Here is a 19,242-nt window from a genome sequence, read left to right on the forward strand (position 1 = left end):
AAGTTTGTTACATTGCATATCGTTTCATATATTTACCATATGTAATTTGATTTTAACGAATTTATACAATTGCCTTCTCAAAATATCTGTTCATCATTCCATAAAATGTAAACCGAATTATTATGTTGGCAAATTTTTCCCAAAAAAAAAACGAATAGCCACAAGGCATCTCCTATTAACTTTTTTTTGGGAATTGATAATTCATTTGCGATACGATTTGAGTTCTATATAAGGCTTAAGCTTTGGGGCCAATACCTCAGTCGTGCGGCAAACGCAAAGCTGAAAAGTATTCTAGTTCTATAGATCTCACGGTAAGAGAAAGGATGAAGTCTAAAAAAGAGAACATAAAATTGCGTTCGGATTGCGAGCTTTTATAGCATAGGCAGTGGAAAAAAGTTTTAGTTAAATTTTCACGTCGCGTGTGTTTGGAGGCAGAGTGTAGCATAGTGTAAAGAACAAATTAATAATATTACAATATAGTGGTTCTCTTCTGACATTTAGTGACGTAAACAGTTTGAGAGTTTAAGAGAGTTCTTAAGAGTGACGCTTTGTTCTTTGGTGACATTGAAGAGATAGTGTAATTAATATCAAAATATTACTGTGGGTTTTTTCCATTCCCTTCCACAAACGAACAAACAATGCTAAAAAACCATCAAATTGTCAAAAGTGTTGAGTGGAATGAGTCGTGGAAAAATGATTAGATGCGAACATATCTGAATGTTTTTGTTCGGGGAATTTCGCCAGAAATCTCGTGCTTCTGTGAGGAGAAGCGACCGAATAATCGCGAAATTTAAGTACTTTAAAACATGGGAGTTAGTTATATTTTAGCTACTCGAAATTATTGACCGCAGTACATAATCGTATTTCCACTGAAATAATTGTCTCTTTTTTTTTAGCCAAAATAATTGGTTCTTAGTCTTCGATAAATTCATCTTTGTTTCGTCATTTTTTCATTACGCTCCACATATGAAGTAAAATAAAACTTAATTTTAGAATGTTTATTTTTGACAATTGTTATTGTTATTAGGCCAAAAATAATCTTGTACCCTTCAGGATTATTGAATCCACCTCGATAAAAAACTCCCATATTATACCTTAGTTCTCAAACCAGCAAACCAGTTGTGCGTCTTATACATTCGCCGTAGAAAAGACTCAGATTCACATCAGCTGCTCGGCGGCTTGATCGCCTACAGACATACATACGTACATATATAGGGAGAGAGTTAGAGCGCGGATTATAATGCTAAACAGGTTCATTGGTTTATCGGCTGCGATCGTGGGTCGGAGCAGTCGGATCAGCGGCTTTCCGTTCTCGCCGCTCCTTAAAGCTGGGTGCGTATGCCGCTTGAGAGTTCAGTCGCTCGCGAAACTCGACTTCGATCGCAACATTTCGAGATGAGATCGATTACCGCCCTCTTCCTGCTGGCACTTATTGTGGCCTTGCTGATCGCCGATAGTAATGCCTCCCTCCCTCGCAGGGGCAGCAGAAATCAGAGCCAGAACCGCACCATGTCCGCTGGCAAGGCTTTCAAGGTCCTGGTGACACACCCCGAGGTTCCCCAGGAGGGCATTGATCTGCTGAAGGAGAACTGCGAGATCATCCAGGTGCAGAGTGTTCCCATCAACAGGGCGGAGCTGCTGGAGAAAATCCGTGGCGTGGATGGCGTTCTCTGGGGTGGACACGAGCCCCTCAATGCCGAGGCCCTCGATGCTGCCGGTCCCCAGCTGAAATCCATATCCACCATGTCGGCGGGCATCGACTACGTCGATGTGCCGGAGGTCAAGAGGCGCAAGATCCCGCTGGGACACACGCCCACCGTCCTCAACACTGCCGTGGCCGATTTGGCAGTGGGTCTCCTGATCGCCGCCAGTCGCCGTTTCCACGAGGGTCGCAAGACCATCGACAAGTGAGTACCAGTAGTTGGTTAGTAGTGTTTTTGATGATCCCATATAGCTACAGAATTAATTTGAACAATGATAAAAATAGAGTAATCTAAACTTATAATCGTCACATTGTTAGTTGTAAGCCAAAAATTATGGTTCTACATTAGAAAAGCTAAAGCTTATTAAGCTAAATTAGGGACATTTTATTTTCAACTTAGTGTGGCCATGTATATGTATGAATTCTCGATTAGAATTGCAAGCGGGTCTTAACAAGTCCGTCTGTCCGCTTGTCTGTCAGCATATTTGCCTTATAGCGCTCACAAACGTCCAAAGAAGCATTATAAACACAAACGCTTTGGCCCCCTCACAAGCATAGCATCAAAAAAGTAACTTTTCTATCTCCATCTTAGCTTAGTAACAGGCATTTTTCAGTTTCACGAGTATCTACAAGTATATTATATGTTTGGGAAATGTTTAGTTGAATTCATATACCTATCAATTTCTAAATTTGTATCTGTTGCGTTATAATAGTGACAAGTGGGAAAACTACCATCTTAACTGGCTGTTGGGCCAGGATATCCGTGATTCCACCGTGGGATTCTACGGCTTCGGAGGCATTGGACAGGCTATTGCCAAGCGTTTGTCTGGATTCGACATTGACAAGGTGCTGTACACCACCCGTCGTCGTGTTCACAAGGAGATCGAGGAGGAGTTCAATGCCAAGAAAGTGGACTTCGATACCCTTCTGGCAGAGAGTGACTTTGTTGTGATCGCTTCTCCTTTGACGAAGGACACACAGGGCGTCTTTAATGCCACCGCCTTCAACAAGATGAAGCAGACAGCTGTTCTGATTAACATTGCCAGAGGCAGTAAGTTTCCAGTATCAATTGGAATTCTTGACGGAATTTAACTATTTCTTTTATCCCTCAGAAATCGTCAACCAGGATGACCTCTATGAGGCTTTGAAGTCCAACCGAATCTTTTCTGCCGGACTCGACGTCACGGATCCGGAACCATTGTCGCCCAAGGACAAGCTGCTGACGCTTGACAATGTTGGTGAGTGGGCAAATGAAAATAATATTGTAGTTTATTGATATCAGTCCTCAGGCCCACACCTAGCAAATACTCGTATTTCTGGCCCCTTATCAATATAAAGATTTTGACTTATCACTTTAGTGGTTGACAATGTCTAAAAGTATTTTGAAAAGATTTCATTGAGGTTTCTTGAAGGTTACCAATAAATAGGGTAACGTTTTATTGTTTCTATGTTTTATCTAATTTCTGCGTCCCTTTTGACCTTTATAATTCCCTTCTTTTGTTGATTTAATAATCGTATCTTGAACTAACCACTTGATGTGTTCTTTCAGTCGTCCTGCCCCATATTGGATCCGCCACGAAGCGCACCCGTGCCGACATGTCCACCATTGCTGCCCACAATGTGCTTCGCGGCTTGGCTGGGGAGCCCATGCTGTCGCCCGCCTACTAGTTAATTCGAATGGGAAATATGGCTTTTTAGCGCTAACCAGCTTGGATGCCGCCGATGACCTTGGCATGCCAGTAGATGTGAAAATAAAAAACAATTAAAAAACAAGTGTTTGCTGGTGCAAAGTTATTAAATTATGTGGGAATCTAATCTTATGTATAGCTCAACTGATTAATATGGAATAGGTAAAGCAATAGAATAATCGGAGCTAGAGACTGAGAAACATAATTTAAATAGTAAAAAAAGTATCACGTTGCTCCTGCTCCCATTGATTATAGCTTTGCTGATCGCCTAGAGTAATTGAAGGCCCCTGCCCACGCACCATGTCCGTTGGCTTTCAAGGTGCTGGGGACGAACCCCAAGGTTTACCAGCTGGGCATTTATCTGCTGAAAGAGAACTGCGATCTTATCTAGTTGCCGAATGTTCCAAGCAACAGAGCAGAGCTGCGACTGAGGCGGACATGCTGCTCCCAGCTGACTACGCCCATGTGCCGGAGGTCATGAGATGTAAAGTCCGCTGTCAACACCGCCGTGGTCAATTTGGCAGTGGGTTCGAGTCGTCGTTTCCTTGAGGGATCCAAGATGATGTACAACATGCTGTACAGTATGTGGTACTGTATTTTATCGAACAAGAACATCTGTTGACGGTTTAAGTAACAAGTGACACATCCAACATAGAAAAGATCGAATATAAACTTTTGTGAAGAATGACTTTTCACTTATCAATTTTACTCATTCGTCACGATTAATCAGTATACCTGTTACTCGAAAAATAAATGGTTACTACTCTTTGAAAAGTAAGTAACAGGTAAACGTTTTCATCACAAAGTATACATATGTACATATGTATGTCTGTCCGTTTGAACAACTCGATCTCAGGAACAATAAAGTTGACATTAAGCATTGTTTAATTTTTCAAAATTGTGGGCGTAAGCGTTGTGGGCGTGGCAATGATTTGAAACAATCTTTTGCAGCGTGGACGTCACTATGCCTTATCTAAAGATTATAGCTTTTATAGTTCCTGTAGACTATTGATATCAGTCCTAGTAGCTTTTAAGGCCCCCACCTAACAAATACACGTACTTCTGGCCCCTTATCAATACTAAGATTTTTGTCTTATCTCTTTAGTGGCCAACAGTGTCTAAAAGTATTTTGGAAAGATTTCATTAAGGTTTCTTGAAGGTTACAAATAAATAGGGTAACGTTTTTGCAGTTTACTTTTATCATGTTTCTGCGTCCATGTCGACCTTTAATGTCATCTTTTTAGTTGATTTATTTAAAGATTGTTATCTTCGTTTAGGTAGTTGTATCTCGCACTAACCACTCGATGTTTTTGCATAACTTTCAATTGTCCTGCCCCATATTGGGGCACCATTACTGCCTATAATGTGATTTGTGGTTTGGCTGGGGATCCCATGTACATAGTTGCCCGCCTACTAGTACATTTAAATGGGAACTATGACTTTCTAGCGCTCACAAAGTTAGCCGCTGTAGACCTTGGCATGCCAGTAAATGTGAAATAAGGTAAAAAACATTTTACTGATGCAAAGAGATTAATTTTAATATGTGGAAATCTAATCTAATGGTATAGCTTGACTGATTAATACGAAATATAAAGGTGAAGCTCTAGGAAAATCGCTCATAGAAACATAAATAAATAATTACTTTAATTATATAGAGCAATATGGTTATAATAGTTTTGTAATTGTATACTTTTCTTTTTACTGTAATACTGTAGTAATATCAATAAAAAGTGTATAGCAACGCGCAGGAAATAGTAATGTACATTTCAAGAGATGAGAGCTAATTAAAATGTAAAAGCTTAAGAGAACATTTTGAGCTTAAGAGCGGGGCACAAAAAAGCTTGAATTGTCATTTCGAAAATTTCCACTTAGTTTAGCCCTGCATTTGGCCGCTGCTAGTTGATATTAAGTCCTATATTTTTCCCCCGAAATGTCTCGTGCGACCAGGGCCTTTAAAGTGCTGATTTCGCATCCAAATGTCCCAGCACCGGCTCTGGAACTGCTTCGATCCCGTGGAGCGGAGACCATCATCTGCAAGAGTGTGCCGCCCTCGAGGGATGAGATCCTGCAGAAGGTGCCCGGCGTGGATGCCATCTATTGGGCGCATTACCAGCCCCTGAATGCCGGAATCCTGGATGCTGCTGGATCCCAGCTGCGTTGCGTGAGCACCATGTCCTCCGGAATCGATTTTGTGGATATTCCGGAGTTCCAGAAGAGGGGAATCGCATTGGGCCACACTCCCGGGGTGGTGAAAAATGCAGTGGCCGATCTCGCCATTGGCTTGATGATTGCAGCCGGTCGTCACTTTCACGCCGGTCGCACCGAAATCGAGAGGTAAGAACAGCTGATGGGTGCTTTTTTCTCAGAAGCTTTTATTATTGAGAGCTTTTCGAATGAGGGTTGCCAACTAGCTAGGTATCACATACCAAAGACAAAAAATTACGAAAATACATAAACACTATTCACTATTCACTATTTATCGCAATTACTATTTGCGCTTATATTTCCGTACTTCACTATTGCAACAAAACGATTTTAGTTGAATATAAACTCGATTATATGCGAAAAGATAAAAAAATCGAGGAGCTCTGCGTATAGTCAACTTTAAGAAAACGGGCTAAGAGAAATTAAAAGGAAAAACAAAAAATTTGGCGCGCTATTCTTCCCACCCAAAAGTGCGCGCTTTTTAAAAATATCAAATTGTAATATACCAAAAAAAAAAAAAAAATTAAACTGGAAGCTGAATATAATGCGCATCTTAAATAATAAAAATGGTTCATTTACATACATCATATTAAGTCAAATGACTTAATAAGTATACTAAATAATTAAAGCAAATACAAAGGAAATTATTATAACTACTGTAATTTGAAACATAAATTTTCCAAAAAGAAGACATAACATTGAGAAATAAATATTTCATAAAAATAATAATTATTTTTTAATTTCATAAAAAAATAATAATTTTATTAATAAATAATAAAAATAATAATTTTATTAATAAATAATAAAAATAATAATATTTCATAAAAAATAATAATACGTAGTAGTGTTGTAGTTTATAATTTATATTTCCTTTCTTAATAAATAAATAAATAGTCAAGATTGTGTTTGAGTTTTATGTTTTATATTTTAAGTTATTTTCAACTGCAACACCAGCACCACGACCTACTCTCAGCAAAAAACGTACAAGAATGAGAAAACAAACAAAAAGTGTGGCCATTCATGTCAAATATAAAGTAGTGTTGTTTAACGTTATTTTTGTAGGTTGAATAGTATATTCCAACACGCCCCCTCAAAAATAACGTCTATAATTAAAAACATAACAATAATATTCATTAGTAACTATCAAATGTGGGTGGTGTGCATTCTGGGAAGTGTTAACTGATCCAGCATTTGCTGCGAGGATACGGGGAAAACCCAGAAAAACCCGATCAGATCATTGTAACAAAATATGTTTACAGGAATTTAAATTTGAAAAATATATATAAAAATTTCATTAAGCATTCGATTGGTCGTCTTGCAGCAAACCCAATTTGTCTCGTAACTCCACAAATCTCGCAGCAAGCAACGGTTTTGTAAATATGTCAGCCAGTTGATTCTCTGTAGGAATATACTCAAGACAAATCACATTATTCGGAACTTGCTCTCTGGCAAAATGATATTTAATATCAATATGTTTAGCTCGTTTATGACATGAGGGATTGTTTGCTATGCTAATACAGCCTTGATTGTCTTCGTAAATTTTAATGGGGTTTTCTAGTTTAATGTTAATACTAGTTAATAAAAATTTAAGCCATAGAGCTTCTCTCACGGCTTCAAATAGGGCCATATACTCAGCTTCAGTTGATGAGGCTGCTACTGAGTTCTGTCTCTTTGTATTCCAACAAATGAGATTAAAATCAAAAATTTTGAATAAATACCCTGTTGTACTTTTTCTATCAATTTCACTACCACCCCAATCAGAATCCACATAACCAATAATTTTATTTTCAAATGCCAAGTTCTTTTTAAAAATCAATTTCATATCGATAGTGCCCTTCAAATATCTAAGAACTCTTTTTAAGTTCTGCCATAACTCGAAATTATTTTTGCTACTATATCTGCTCAAGATATTTACTGCAGTAGTTAAATCTGGGCGTGTACAAAGCATTATGTACATTAAACATCCTAAGAGGTTACGGCATGGGGTATTGCAGTCTTCATCTGAATTAAGTAATTCATAATTTATTTTACTAGGTAAAGGAGTACTAACTGCATTACAATTTTCCATGTTAAATTTACTTAAAATTTTTTTTAACATATGCAGATTGGCTTAAATAGATTTTATCTTCATGCATTTCTATCCTAATTCCAATAAAATGTTTTATTTCATTTAGGTCAGTCATCCTAAACTTTTCCATTAAATACCTTTTGAAGTTATTCATTCTTGTCATATCTCCTGTAGCTATAACCACATCATCTACATATAATAATACATATATGTTTTCATTGATGTTACCTTTGTCTAAAATATATATACAGCGATCAACTGAAGAGTTTACAAACTCACACTCTTTCAATGCTTGCTCAAATACTTCAAACCAGCATCTAGCCGCTTGCTTGAGTCCGTAAATTGCCTTATTCAATTTACACACATTGTCACTATTACACGATATACCTAGAGGGAGTCTCATATAAATTTCCTCTTTTAACGTGCCATTTAAGAAAGCTGTTTTTACATCCATTTGATGGACTTTCAAGTTATACTGTATTGCTAATGACAATATAAATCGGAAACTTGAAATTCTAGCTACAGGAGCAAATGTCTCTTCATAGTCTATTTGGTATTTTTGAGTGAATCCTCGTGCAACCAATCTAGCTTTGTATCTAATTGGATTTCCAAGTTCACTATATTTAACAGAAAATACCCATCTGCTATCTACAATATTTTTGTTTTCAGGCCTTTTTGTAATTGTCCAAGTATTATTAATTTTATGAGCATTTAACTCTGTATTGATGGCTTCTTCCCAAGAAGATTTATCATCCCTATATTGAATTTCATCAAATGAATTTGGGACATCGTTAAATATAGTGTGAGCATTTAGAACAACTTTATTTAGACTATTATCCTCTTCATTATAGGATATCTGAGGCTTAGTCTTTAATCTCTCACTTCTTCTATTAATAATTTCTATGCCATCATTTTTAGTTGGATTATCAATTCCAATTTCTTTTAAGTGCTCTGCTGTTTCACTTTCCCTACTCTCATTCGGGTTGCCTGATCCCTTACTTTCATTCAGGTGATCATCTCGCTTTCTTTTCTTACTCTCATTCAGAAAATATTTATTACTTTCCTTACTATCTTTCAGGAATTGTATGTTGTCGCATTCCTTACTCTCATTCGGGAATTCTGTTTGTATTATTTTCCTACTGTCATTCGGAAAATTTTTATTTTCACTTTCCTTACTATCTTTCAGGAACACTGTTTCAAATTTAACAGCTCTAGAATTAACCATATTGGTTTCATCGACAACAACATCTCTTGCGACAATAAATTTTTCATTTACAGCATCCCACAACTGAAAACCATTGGGTTCATAGCCCACAAAAATACTTTTAAATGATTTATCATCAAACTTTCCTTGTTTGTTTTTAATATGCACATAAACAGTTGCACCAAACACTCTCAAATGTTTTAAGTATGGCTTCTTATTGTGCCACATCTCATATGGGGTCTTTGAACTATCAACTAGTGCTCTGCTAGGAATTCTGTTGATTAAATAAGTAGCAGTTAATACTGCTTCGCCCCAAAAGCTTTTATCTAGTTTTGCACCACTAACCATGGTTCGAGCTTTTTCCGTAATGGTTCTTATCATTCTCTCAGAAACACAATTTAACTGAGGTGTATGTGGCACTGTTAAGTGATAAGAAATTCCTTTCTTAACACAAAATTGTCTCATCTCATTTGACAAGTATTCTCTACCATTGTCAATGTATAAATACACAACCTTTAAATTAAAATGAGCTTCACTCTTGGCTACAAAATCTTGAAACTTGCTAAACACATCAGATTTATATTTAATTAAATAAGTTACACAATAATGTGTAAACTGATCAACAAAGATCACAAAATAATTTTTATCATCTAAAGTAACTGGAGTAATAGGCCCACAGACATCTGAGTGTACTACAAAAAGTGGTCTTTTAATATGGGTCTTATCTTTCAATTGTTTAAAAGGAAGTCTTGCCTGTTTACCATTTAAACAGGGTTCACAAATTTCACATGATAACTCTAAGTTGTTTAGAAGACTTTGATCACTAAACATATTCTTTCGTTTTATTTCTAATAATTTGCCATCGCTTATATGGCCAAACCTCTCATGCCATAAACGAAAATTATTTTTATGCTTAGCATTTATAGAATATGCTTGAAAATTGATCACAGGTACATTGTTTAACATACCTGAATTTTTGACAACCATTAACCCATTTTTCGAAATGGTTACACCGCTTTTGTCAAATTCGATCGACATTCCTGCCTCTTGGAGACGCTTTACGGACATCAAATTACCAGCAGCTTCCTTACAAAAGAGTACATCCTCCAGTGTAATCTCATGGTCATTCCGTAGTCGGACAATACCACGCTTAGTGGCATAAATAAATTCGCCTTGCTTGGCCACTGCAATCTTAAGTGGAGGCACAACCTCCACACTGTCGGTATACAGCGACTCATCATTTATAAGATGGTCACTAGCACCAGAATCAAGGACAAACCCGCAGTTATCCATCACTGAAGTATTATTCACTTCTTTTACCATAAACGCAATGCCGTGTGATGTTGCAGTTAGAACTTGTTTTTCATTTTCTTTATTTTTATTATTTAATATTCTTTTATAATGGAAGCAGTCTTTTTTAATGTGGCCTTCTCTGCCACAGTGGTGACACTTGACTTTATACTTTGAATTTCCCTTGAATATTTTCTTTGGTTTAGTTACCCGATTTTTAAACAAATTATTTTTATAAGTGTTATTTTTGTTGTGCACGATCGCGTTCATAACTTTCTTGCTTGTATCGTTGTGGTCATTTTTAATTTTAATTTCTTGATCCAGCAATCTATTTTTCACAAACGCCAATGTCAAATTTTCTTCAGATAATGTCTCTATCGCTGTAATAATTCCATCGTAACACGAAGGCAATGTGATCAGTAGATGAGAAATTTTATCCATCTCTTCTATTTTTGCACCAGCTGCCAACAATTCACTTATAAGTTCGTCAAAAATATGAACATGGCTTAATAGTGACATCTCACTCGATAGCTTCAGAGAAAGCAAGCGTTTTCGCAGCGCCAGTTGCGACGCCAAACTTTTTCGTTCATAAACGGCGTCCAAATTCTCAAGAATCTGACGCGCCGTAATGTCGCTTGTTGCGAAATTTAAAAACGAGTCGCTTAGGTACTCTATTATTGTACTTTTTGCACAACGCTCTGCCTTTTTCCAGGAGTCATCTACCTCGTTAGGCATTAAACCATCAACTACTTTAAGCACATCTTGCTCGGCTAAAAGAGCCCTAATTCTAAATTTCCAAATCGCGTACTTCTCGCCATCAAACGGCTTAATATTACGTTTAGCCTTGTCCATTTTTCACTCAAATTCTGAGAAGGAATTAATTTCACAAGAATGTGAAAAAAAAATGATATTTCACAATTTATTTTCACAATCTTTAATTCACAATTTAATTGTTTATTAGGCATGGACTGGGCCCATAACCTGTTGTAGTTTATAATTTATATTTCCTTTCTTAATAAATAAATAAATAGTCAAGTTTGTGTTTGAGTTTTATGTTTTATATTTTAAGTTATTTTTAACTGCAACACCAGCACCACGACCTACTCTCAGCAAAAAACGTACAAGAATGAGAAAACAAACAAAAAGTGTGGCCATTCATGTCAAATATAAAGTAGTGTTGTTTAACGTTATTTTTGTAGGTTGAATAGTATATTCCAACAAGTAGAAAATAAAAATTAATAAAATAAATAAAAATATGAAAACAGTTCGTTGCAAAAGTCATATCGTCAGGCACGAAGTGCGGACACAAGCACTCAACAATCATTGTCTTACAAATTTTTCTCACACCGCAAGCTGAATACCCTAAAGACAAGTATTCTAATATAAAGTCATTTTCGAAATTTATTTTGTGATGTACATAGATTCGTCTATTACTATTTCTAAGCTTTATTTAAATAATAATAACGTTGAGGCAATGCAAAACAAGAATTTTTCGCATGGTGCCAATTGATAAAAAATAATATAGATTTACAGTCAACGAACTTCTAAGGTGAAGGGCATATTTTGTCAAATTTACAATACATGAGCATACGTGTGCACACATACAGTTGTATGCTATCACTGTATGCGTAGAAAAGAGCTGTTTGCTGTAGCGCTCTCCGCTCTTTCTCTCTCGAACAAAAACTCAAGAGAGCCTGGAGCCACCTCTAGAGCCACGGCCAAAAAATCGCGTGCCAAAAATTTGTATGACCGTTACGCATCTTGTTATTCTAGTGTCTTTGCACATACCCTATACACTACTTCTACTTCTACACTCTTTTGGAATGTCAGATACTTAAGTGTACCTAATACCTAATACTTACAAATAATTTATAAGTTTCATGTGAAAACGTAATATTATATAATAATGTCTACAGGTCCCAATGGAAAATCGAGCAGATCAACTGGATGATGGGTCAGGAGATTCGCGATTCCGTCATCGGTTTCTTTGGTTTTGGCGGTATTAGTCAGGCCATCGCCAAGCGATTGCAGTGCTGGGATGTGGCCAAGATCATCTACCATACTCGCACCCGAAAGGAAAACGATGGCGACTTCAAGGCAGAGCACGTTTCGTTTGAAGAACTTTTACAAGAAAGTGACTTCCTGGTGGTAGCTGCTCCACTTACAAACGAAACTAGAGAGAAGTTTAACGGAAAGGCGTTTGAGCTGATGAAGAGGAGTTCTGTGTTTGTCAATGTGGCCAGAGGAGGTAGGACTATAACTGTATAACTGTATGAACGCTAGAACATACCCATGTATTTTTTAAGGTCTGGTAAATCAATCTGACCTTCATGACGCCCTGACAACTGGTACAATTTCTGCCGCAGGCTTGGATGTGACCACACCAGAACCACTGCCCGCCAATAGTCCTCTTCTCAAAGTGCCCAATTGTGGTAAGCTAGGATCTGTGAACATTTATTCCTCCTCCTTGGGTGAACTAAAATATTATTTATATTTCTACAGTTATCCTTCCCCATATGGGCACTCAGACAATGAAGACTACCATTGAAATGAGTTTGCTTGCTGCCAATAATATTTTGAACGCCATAGAAGGGAAGCCTATGATAAGGCCAGCCTACTGAGAACATTCAAAATTTGAATAGAAGATACTTTAGCTGTTTGAAGTCTACTCGGATCGAAAGTCAAAATCAAAAATTGATATTAATCCTATAAATGTGGAACGTGGTATTCGCAACTATAATGGAATGATATTATTTCTTGTTAAATTGAATAGGTAAATAATTATGAATATTGTGAACGTAACCATTAAAGCTCTTTGTGCGTTTTGTTGTCAGCTTTTTCTGTGATAGGGGGATCTGCTGCTCTATAAAAGTCCGGCGCCAAAGCCAATAGTTTGTCAGTCGTTTAACAAACGTAGAGAATATAACGTCGGTGCTAACAGATGAGCACTTAAGAGCTTTAGAGAGGAAGAGCAATCAAAAAGCTTCCAACTGCTTACGAAAAAAGAGAATATTCGGAACTCTCTGCTCAGTGATTATCTATAATGTGTGGCACTTGTAATTATTCTTCCTATCAAATAATATCTTTTCGTCACCAGAAGGACTTAAAATGTCAACAACAAAGCCGTTTAAAGTGCTGATAGCACATACCGATGTTCCGCCAGAGGGAATTGAAATCCTGAAGGAGCAATGCGAGATCCTGCAAGTGATAAATGAACCACCAAAAAATCGACCTGAAATTCTAGAAAAGATCAGGGGGGCTCATGCTGTTATTTGGGGTGGTCGGGACATACTCAATGCCGAGATTCTGGACGCCGCTGGTCCGCAATTAAAGGCGGTATCCACCATGTCCTCGGGGATAAACAATGTGGATGTTCCGGAGCTAAAGAAAAGGGGTATCCCCTTGGGAAGTACTCCTGCGATGCTGACTGTTGCCGTAGCCGATCTTACGGTGGGCCTATTGATCGCCGCTGCCCGTAGGTTCCAAGAGGGTCGAAGGAAGATAGACAGGTAAAGAAAAAATACTGTTATTTTTTATTCATTACTCTGATATAGCAAAATTTCGTATCCTTGATTCCAGTGATGAATGGGATAAGGACCATCTCAACTGGATGCTGGGTCAGGACATTCGCGACTCCACCGTGGGCTTCTATGGCTTTGGAGGCATTGGTCAGGCGGTGGCTAAGCGTTTGATGGGATTCGAGATTGAGCGCGTGTTATATACCAGTCGGAATCGTGTTAGCCAGGATATCGAGGAGCAGTTCAATGCCAAGAAGGTGGACTTTGAAACGCTCCTGGCGGAAAGTGATTTCCTCATCATTGCATCCCCATTGACCAAGGATACATTGGGATTGTTTAATGCCACCGTCTTTAATAAAATGAAAGAAACGGCAGTACTGGTCAATGTTGGCAGGGGCAGTGAGTATAGCCGAAAAAAGCTAACTAAAATGCTTAATGCCTTTCTTTCTAGAAATTGTCAACCAAGATGATCTTTACGAGGCGCTTAAATCAAACCGAATTTTCGCTGCCGGACTAGATGTAATGGATCCCGAGCCCCTTCCTTCCAACGATAAACTACTTACTCTAGACAATGTTGGTAAGTTATTCTGTATCCTCCACGTTGGGTGAGGAACTATTTATACTTTTATCTCATTAACGTGTTTGGTATTTGTCTCAAGATTGATAAGAACTGCCATTCAAAGCATTCTTTTGAAAGCCTGACACTTTACGCTATAATCTATAGTGCCCTAACCATTGGTCACTTCATTTATCTCCTTATTTCTTTTCATGAAGTGGTTACTCCTCATGTGGGCTATGCCACCCGGAGAACCCGTGTTGATGCAGCCAATTTGGCTTCGCGTAATGTGCTCAGGGGATTGGCCGGAGAGCCTATGTTGTCACCCGCCTACTGAAATCTGTGTGTACGGAGTATTGAAACAGAAATCCGCGATTGAAATGTTTTTTTAAGTGTGTGATTTAATAACAAAACTAAGTTATTCACTTGTATTGTCAGCCTCTTCTTTAACCATCAGGGGCAGATACAGTGCATCCCACTCGTCCCGCTGCAGGGCCTTAAGATACCTCCTCCTCTCCTGGAGGACTCGCGGCACTAACTCCGGCTGCTCCGCCTTGTGTTTCTGTGATATTTCCAGGGCCCGCCGCCAGTTGTGCATCCGCAGGACTAGTCCCACTGCCTGTTCGATTTTCTTGCCGTGCAGCAGGATCGTCTCCGCCTCAAGCATCCTGCCCAGCATTAGCGAGTTCTCGGCCATCTGCTCGGCACTCGAGGGCGTGAGGGCCTTCAGGTGCTGCAGATAGCTCACCTTGTCGATTTGCAGTGCTGCCGAGTAGGCCTCCTCGCTGATCTGCAACTGGTGCTTCCTGGTGGCCACCGCCGCCAGAGTGGCCCACAAGCTGGAGTGCTGCCCCATGCGGCAGATCTTCAAAGCCTGTTGCCACTGCCCTTCGAGAAGAGCACGATGCAGGATCTCGCAGTACATGTTAACATTGACGGGGAGTAGGGCGCCGGCGGAACGGAATGTGAGCACGGATTCCTCAAAGCTTTCGATGGTGATGTGTTTGCCAAATTCCCTAGGTGAAAGAGATTTTCGAGCAATGAAAAAAATAATACAATTAATCTGGATTAACAAATAGCATTAAAAATACAATGAAGACTTGAAGTGATTTCAATTTAAATTAATCTAAAGTAAGATGAGTTAGTAAGTACATTCCTTACGTCGTATCCAATGTAATAGTGGTCAGGGCAATGATCGTAGGATCGGAGGCTCCTTCTCCGGGACAATACCAGATGCTGTAGCACGAGTCGTGTACCCCCACCAGAATATTTGCTTCGCTGGCCCACATAATGGCGGTGAGTTGGGTGCCGATCTTGTAGATCTCATCCGTGCGTTCGCCATTCAGATTGCGGGACTCACTGACAAACAGTTCCCTATTCGAGTCGATAAAGGCTACAAACTGATCTTCCGGACTTCCTGCTCGACAAGCTGCAATCTGGACCAGTTGCTGCTTGGCCCTCAGAGAATGGGGATCGTACTGCCGTGAGGCACCCGGAATCAGATCAAATAGGTGGAGCACAGTCGGGTCAGAGTTATCCCTTACGGCCAGGACATCCAGACCCAAAGATAGCGAGCGCCAGGTGAGCAGGGGAATCTGCGCCTGGGAGCCGGGATACCGCGGATTCAAGTGTAAACGGCCCGTGTAGGTGTACACCCAAATCGACAGGGCATCCAAGATCATAAAGTACCTAAACAATTGAAGATTAAATTAATGAAAATAAGCAATTCCATAAATAATTTGGCTTACTTTTTGCCCACTTCAATAACCCTCGTGTCGTTCCTGCCATCAATAATGATCGGCGTATTGATATACTTCTCATTATAGATGTGTACTTGGTTAGTGGTGGCCACCACCAGATGGCCATAGCCCAGGCCAAAGCTAACCACTCGCTGCGGAAAATCCAGGATATCCTGAGTGCCAGTCGCAATGTCCTTCAATGTAATCGACTTACGACTCTTGCTGGTGGCTTTCAAGTTCCCGGAGACCAGCTGCTGTTCGATGACATAGGCCACTATCAATTGACCCGTCGAGGTGCCACAGGTTGCTTGGGTGCCATCGGGTGACCAGGAGAGGTTGAATAGGGAGCCCACACGTGGACTCGAAAAGCGAGCGGTGTTATAGGACCACTGCAACGAAGTATCAGTGGGAGTTTTAATGATCTGGCCTCTTTAGATATATAAAACCTCTTACCCCATTGCTGTGGCACAATTTGAGCAGATTAAATGTGCCCACCAGAAGGTAATCTTTCTCTGGATTAAAGGCCACGCTCGTGATGGCGTATTCCTCGGCGGCACTGGTAAAAAGATTCGCTCCCTGAGCATCCCAAATCTTAAACCGAAAGTCCTCGCCTCCGGACGCTATAACATTGGATTGCGTGGACCAGCTGAGGGAGAGCACCAGGCCATCATGGGCACGCCACTAAAATATAAACATTTAAGAAATAAGTTTTAATTTATTGAAAAATATTGAAGGTTACCCTAATTAGTTTACTGTTGGCGGCAAGTGGCTTGATGGATATGTGTCCACCCTGGCAAAATACTATGGAGGTGGAGTTGGGCGCCCATCGTGCGCATCGGATAGACTCTTCATTCTGCACCACTGTGGATCGCAACATTCCTGATCTGGACCAGATCTTAATCACACCATCCTCGCCGGCGGTCAGAAGTCCGGCGCCGTCGGGACTCCACCGACCGGAGCTTATAGCTGCTGCATGAGCTGAAATGCTCCTCTCCACGCGGGCACTCTTGTTCAGGATTACGAATCTTCCATCATTACTGCAGATTAGCAGGGTGTCGCTACCCTTTCCACCACCACTGCTCCTGCCGCCCAGCAAAAGCCAGTGCAGATCCGTGGGCACAAAGTCATCCGGAAGCTTGGCAACCTCAACTGAGTCCCGGCTCACGTCACTCCACTTGAAGATCTGGTGGTCATCGCTAGAGGATGTTATTATATTAGATGTCAAATAATCATATCAAATGAAGTCAACTCACCTCACAAAATAGATCTCTTCATTGCTGCTCCAATCCACGCAACTCAGGGGATAATTTGTAGTGCTTTTGCTGCTTTCTTCTGCCGTTTCCGAGTTTTTTATAGAGCTTTTCTTGCAGATTCGCGTTTTTAACTTCATTTCGTTAATATGTTTAACCAATAATTACTTTGTTTTGGCTAGACAGTCCAGTTGTCCGGGAGATTTCAGTCAAGCATAGCATTTGTGTTACCATGGAGATCAGGTTGTGACATTGGCTAAGGGGTTTGATATCGGGTAAAATATTTCCCCTTTACGTGATTACAATTTTCCTATTTTCCCTTCTTACGATCTTATCAAATGGCTTATACATTGACTAAATATAAGACCCATAATAAAGGTAATAAGGTACTCACTACTTTCTAGACCTTCTCCAAAAGGATAAACCCCGAAACACCATTCCCTTTAATATGGAGTATAATTATAAATAAAGTTTAACATATTTTTACTAATCTGGTATATGTATTTTATCAGCTTCAGCCAAAAGCGTTGTATATAAAAAAACAATTAATAAAGTACATTTTATCGTTCCGGGTTTACGAAGTGGCCCTGAAAGTAAATGGTTTCCGCATCGCGAATGACATAGTCAAATGGATGATTGACATTAAAATCCATTGGCGGGAACCGATAGCTTTTATACTTAAAAATTACAGCTGCCGAAAAAGAAATTTTAGAATTGTATTAGAGGCCAATCGAGTACATACCTGTTGCAGCCGCTGCTTCAGAAGCTTCCTCATTAACCGCCAGGAACGCCTTATGAACGACGCCCCCACATAAGCCCCACTGTTCGCGACCAAATCATTGAAGTCACCAGATGTCCTGAACGCATCTTGTATGACCATATATAAGTTAAGTCTGTGATTCTAAGGGTGTACCAAGAAGGATCTGTAAATACCCACCGCTATAAGAACTGGCTCTAGATGAGCGAAGAATTCGATTTTAAACTTGGGAAACCTTAGATGCACATTAATATTGATAAGTTTCGGAGTGAATCCAACCATATTTTTCTCCAACTCTGCTAGACCATCGGCCTTGTCCGGTAGATAAATGACCATGGAAAGGTTTGAATTTCTGTAGGCCAGCTCGATAAATTTGACACCTGATTGTAGTCCGGTACTAGCTCGAACTTATAGTTAACGTATGTATATGCGATTTGGTAGACTAAGAATGGCTACCTTCTCGCGCCCTTCGAGCTTACTCAGAAGATCCTTGAATTTGGCTGCCACTTCCTTTTTGTCGTCGGGCAGTTTCAACACATCCCTCATTTCTTGGGCTGTCTTTGCCCTGGCGCCCATGAATGCCATGCTCAGTGCGATTTCCACCGATAGGGATCAAATTAGATTCCTTTCGGCGTTTTCCTTGGCCAAAAGTTGGTAGAAATCGTCGGTAAAGCGAGAAGTCACCGACGTGGCCAAAAGAAGCAGACCTGCGGTGCTATTATTACATATTCATCATAGCTGAATCGATCTAGACACGTCCGTCTGTATGAACGTCTAGACTTCTGGAATCACGATAATTTACACTCATGCTTAAACGCTTTTATTTACTTAAGAACTTTATTTCCCTGCTGGGATCTTTTACATTATAAAGTTCGTAATTGCTGAAACTAAAATTGTACAGACAGGCAATTACCGATTTCCGCTTTTGTAACCGACGTTGTAAGCAAAATGGTCTCGGATGGTAAGCGGCGCGAGTTGCGATTTTATACTTTTTTTTGGCGTCCAACCTATAATTAAGGTTTATTATTTAGCCAAGCGAACTGTTTTCGGCAGTAGTTCGCCATATCCATTGTCAGTTACTGAGAAGCAGGTGCAAATTGTTCAAGCAAACAAGATTTGGCTGACGGGAATGCTAGAACGTGACAAGATCAGATTATATATAATTTCGATAGACAGCCAAAGTTTCCGGCAATGTATAAGTCTAATATTCCATGTCCCCTAAATTAACCACTACATATTCTGCTTAATTGCTGCTCCTTAATCGC

At 39.6% G+C, this 19,242-nt stretch overlaps 5 protein-coding genes across 12 annotated transcripts; 3 read left to right on the top strand and 2 right to left on the bottom strand.

The window, feature by feature from the left end:
* The first annotated feature begins 249 nt into the window (after positions 1-249).
* LOC6618202 (glyoxylate reductase/hydroxypyruvate reductase) lies at positions 250-3,475 on the top strand. Of its 4 annotated transcripts, none has more exons than XM_032714046.1 (5): positions 250-311; positions 1,488-1,907; positions 2,416-2,753; positions 2,815-2,940; positions 3,252-3,475. In XM_032714046.1, the coding sequence occupies exons 2-5, from the start codon at positions 1,510-1,512 to the stop codon at positions 3,368-3,370; spliced, it is 981 nt and encodes a 326-aa protein (XP_032569937.1). In that variant the 5' UTR covers positions 250-311; positions 1,488-1,509; the 3' UTR covers positions 3,371-3,475. The 4 variants fall into 4 exon arrangements, with proteins under 4 accessions (XP_032569937.1, XP_032569936.1, XP_032569935.1 ...); XM_032714045.1 differs by having other exon boundaries at positions 262-311; positions 1,479-1,907; XM_032714044.1 differs by lacking the exon at positions 250-311 and adding an exon at positions 1,119-1,332 and having other exon boundaries at positions 1,479-1,907.
* Positions 3,476-5,273: 1,798 nt separating this feature from the next.
* Positions 5,274-12,983, top strand: LOC6618204 (glyoxylate reductase/hydroxypyruvate reductase). The gene is made up of 4 exons (XM_032714051.1): positions 5,274-5,724; positions 12,074-12,405; positions 12,464-12,589; positions 12,660-12,983. Exons 1-4 carry the CDS (start codon positions 5,321-5,323, stop codon positions 12,776-12,778), a joined length of 981 nt encoding a protein of 326 aa, XP_032569942.1. The 5' UTR covers positions 5,274-5,320; the 3' UTR covers positions 12,779-12,983.
* LOC6618205 (glyoxylate reductase/hydroxypyruvate reductase) lies at positions 12,841-14,776 on the top strand. 5 transcript variants are annotated; one of them, XM_032714050.1, is made up of 5 exons: positions 12,841-12,930; positions 13,255-13,666; positions 13,737-14,074; positions 14,127-14,252; positions 14,450-14,662. In XM_032714050.1, the coding sequence occupies exons 2-5, from the start codon at positions 13,266-13,268 to the stop codon at positions 14,566-14,568; spliced, it is 984 nt and encodes a 327-aa protein (XP_032569941.1). In that variant the 5' UTR covers positions 12,841-12,930; positions 13,255-13,265; the 3' UTR covers positions 14,569-14,662. The 5 variants fall into 5 exon arrangements, 4 of the variants coding, with proteins under 4 accessions (XP_032569941.1, XP_032569939.1, XP_032569940.1 ...); XM_032714048.1 differs by lacking the exon at positions 12,841-12,930 and adding an exon at positions 13,096-13,187; XM_032714049.1 differs by lacking the exon at positions 12,841-12,930 and adding an exon at positions 13,096-13,187 and having other exon boundaries at positions 13,258-13,666.
* LOC6618206 (intraflagellar transport protein 80 homolog) lies at positions 14,613-17,447 on the bottom strand. The gene is made up of 6 exons (XM_002042445.2): positions 17,224-17,447; positions 16,710-17,166; positions 16,424-16,651; positions 15,980-16,359; positions 15,393-15,920; positions 14,613-15,247 (listed from the first exon to the last, which is right to left on the bottom strand). Exons 1-6 carry the CDS (start codon positions 17,358-17,360, stop codon positions 14,650-14,652), a joined length of 2,328 nt encoding a protein of 775 aa, XP_002042481.1. The 5' UTR covers positions 17,361-17,447; the 3' UTR covers positions 14,613-14,649.
* Positions 17,448-17,717: 270 nt separating this feature from the next.
* On the bottom strand, positions 17,718-18,626 carry LOC116800216 (serine protease inhibitor 42Dd). Its single transcript, XM_032714052.1, is given in 5 exon segments — positions 17,718-17,911; positions 17,963-18,028; positions 18,031-18,352; positions 18,355-18,399; positions 18,401-18,626. Coding segments are annotated over 5 exon segments (726 nt in total). The 5' UTR covers positions 18,563-18,626; the 3' UTR covers positions 17,718-17,780.
* Positions 18,627-19,242: the final 616 nt, after the last annotated feature.

This window comes from Drosophila sechellia, chromosome 2L (genome assembly GCF_004382195.2).
Source record: "Drosophila sechellia strain sech25 chromosome 2L, ASM438219v1, whole genome shotgun sequence".
Taxonomy (NCBI): domain Eukaryota; kingdom Metazoa; phylum Arthropoda; class Insecta; order Diptera; family Drosophilidae; genus Drosophila; species Drosophila sechellia.

What these genes read in the sequence shown, in the direction of transcription:
- LOC6618204 (XM_032714051.1), top strand. Translation starts at nt 5,321, where the DNA reads ATGTCTCGTGCGACCAGGGCCTTTAAAGTGCTGATTTCGCATCCAAAT. An exon ending in TGTCAATGTGGCCAGAGGAG is followed by an intron (nt 12,406 to 12,463) that starts GTAGGACTATAA and finishes GTATTTTTTAAG; the next exon opens with GTCTGGTAAATCAATCTGAC. An exon ending in TCTCAAAGTGCCCAATTGTG is followed by an intron (nt 12,590 to 12,659) that starts GTAAGCTAGGAT and finishes ATATTTCTACAG; the next exon opens with TTATCCTTCCCCATATGGGC.
- LOC6618206 (XM_002042445.2), bottom strand. Translation starts at nt 17,360, where the DNA reads ATGAAGTTAAAAACGCGAATCTGCAAGAAAAGCTCTATAAAAAACTCG. An exon ending in CCAACAGTAAACTAATTAGG is followed by an intron (nt 16,652 to 16,709) that starts GTAACCTTCAAT and finishes TTTATATTTTAG; the next exon opens with TGGCGTGCCCATGATGGCCT. An exon ending in AATTGTGCCACAGCAATGGG is followed by an intron (nt 16,360 to 16,423) that starts GTAAGAGGTTTT and finishes ACTTCGTTGCAG; the next exon opens with TGGTCCTATAACACCGCTCG.
- LOC6618205 (XM_032714050.1), top strand. Translation starts at nt 13,266, where the DNA reads ATGTCAACAACAAAGCCGTTTAAAGTGCTGATAGCACATACCGATGTT. An exon ending in GGTCAATGTTGGCAGGGGCA is followed by an intron (nt 14,075 to 14,126) that starts GTGAGTATAGCC and finishes CTTTCTTTCTAG; the next exon opens with AAATTGTCAACCAAGATGAT. An exon ending in ACTTACTCTAGACAATGTTG is followed by an intron (nt 14,253 to 14,449) that starts GTAAGTTATTCT and finishes CTTTTCATGAAG; the next exon opens with TGGTTACTCCTCATGTGGGC.
- LOC6618202 (XM_032714044.1), top strand. Translation starts at nt 1,241, where the DNA reads ATGCTAAACAGGTTCATTGGTTTATCGGCTGCGATCGTGGGTCGGAGC. An exon ending in GGTCGCAAGACCATCGACAA is followed by an intron (nt 1,908 to 2,415) that starts GTGAGTACCAGT and finishes GCGTTATAATAG; the next exon opens with TGACAAGTGGGAAAACTACC. An exon ending in GATTAACATTGCCAGAGGCA is followed by an intron (nt 2,754 to 2,814) that starts GTAAGTTTCCAG and finishes TTTATCCCTCAG; the next exon opens with AAATCGTCAACCAGGATGAC.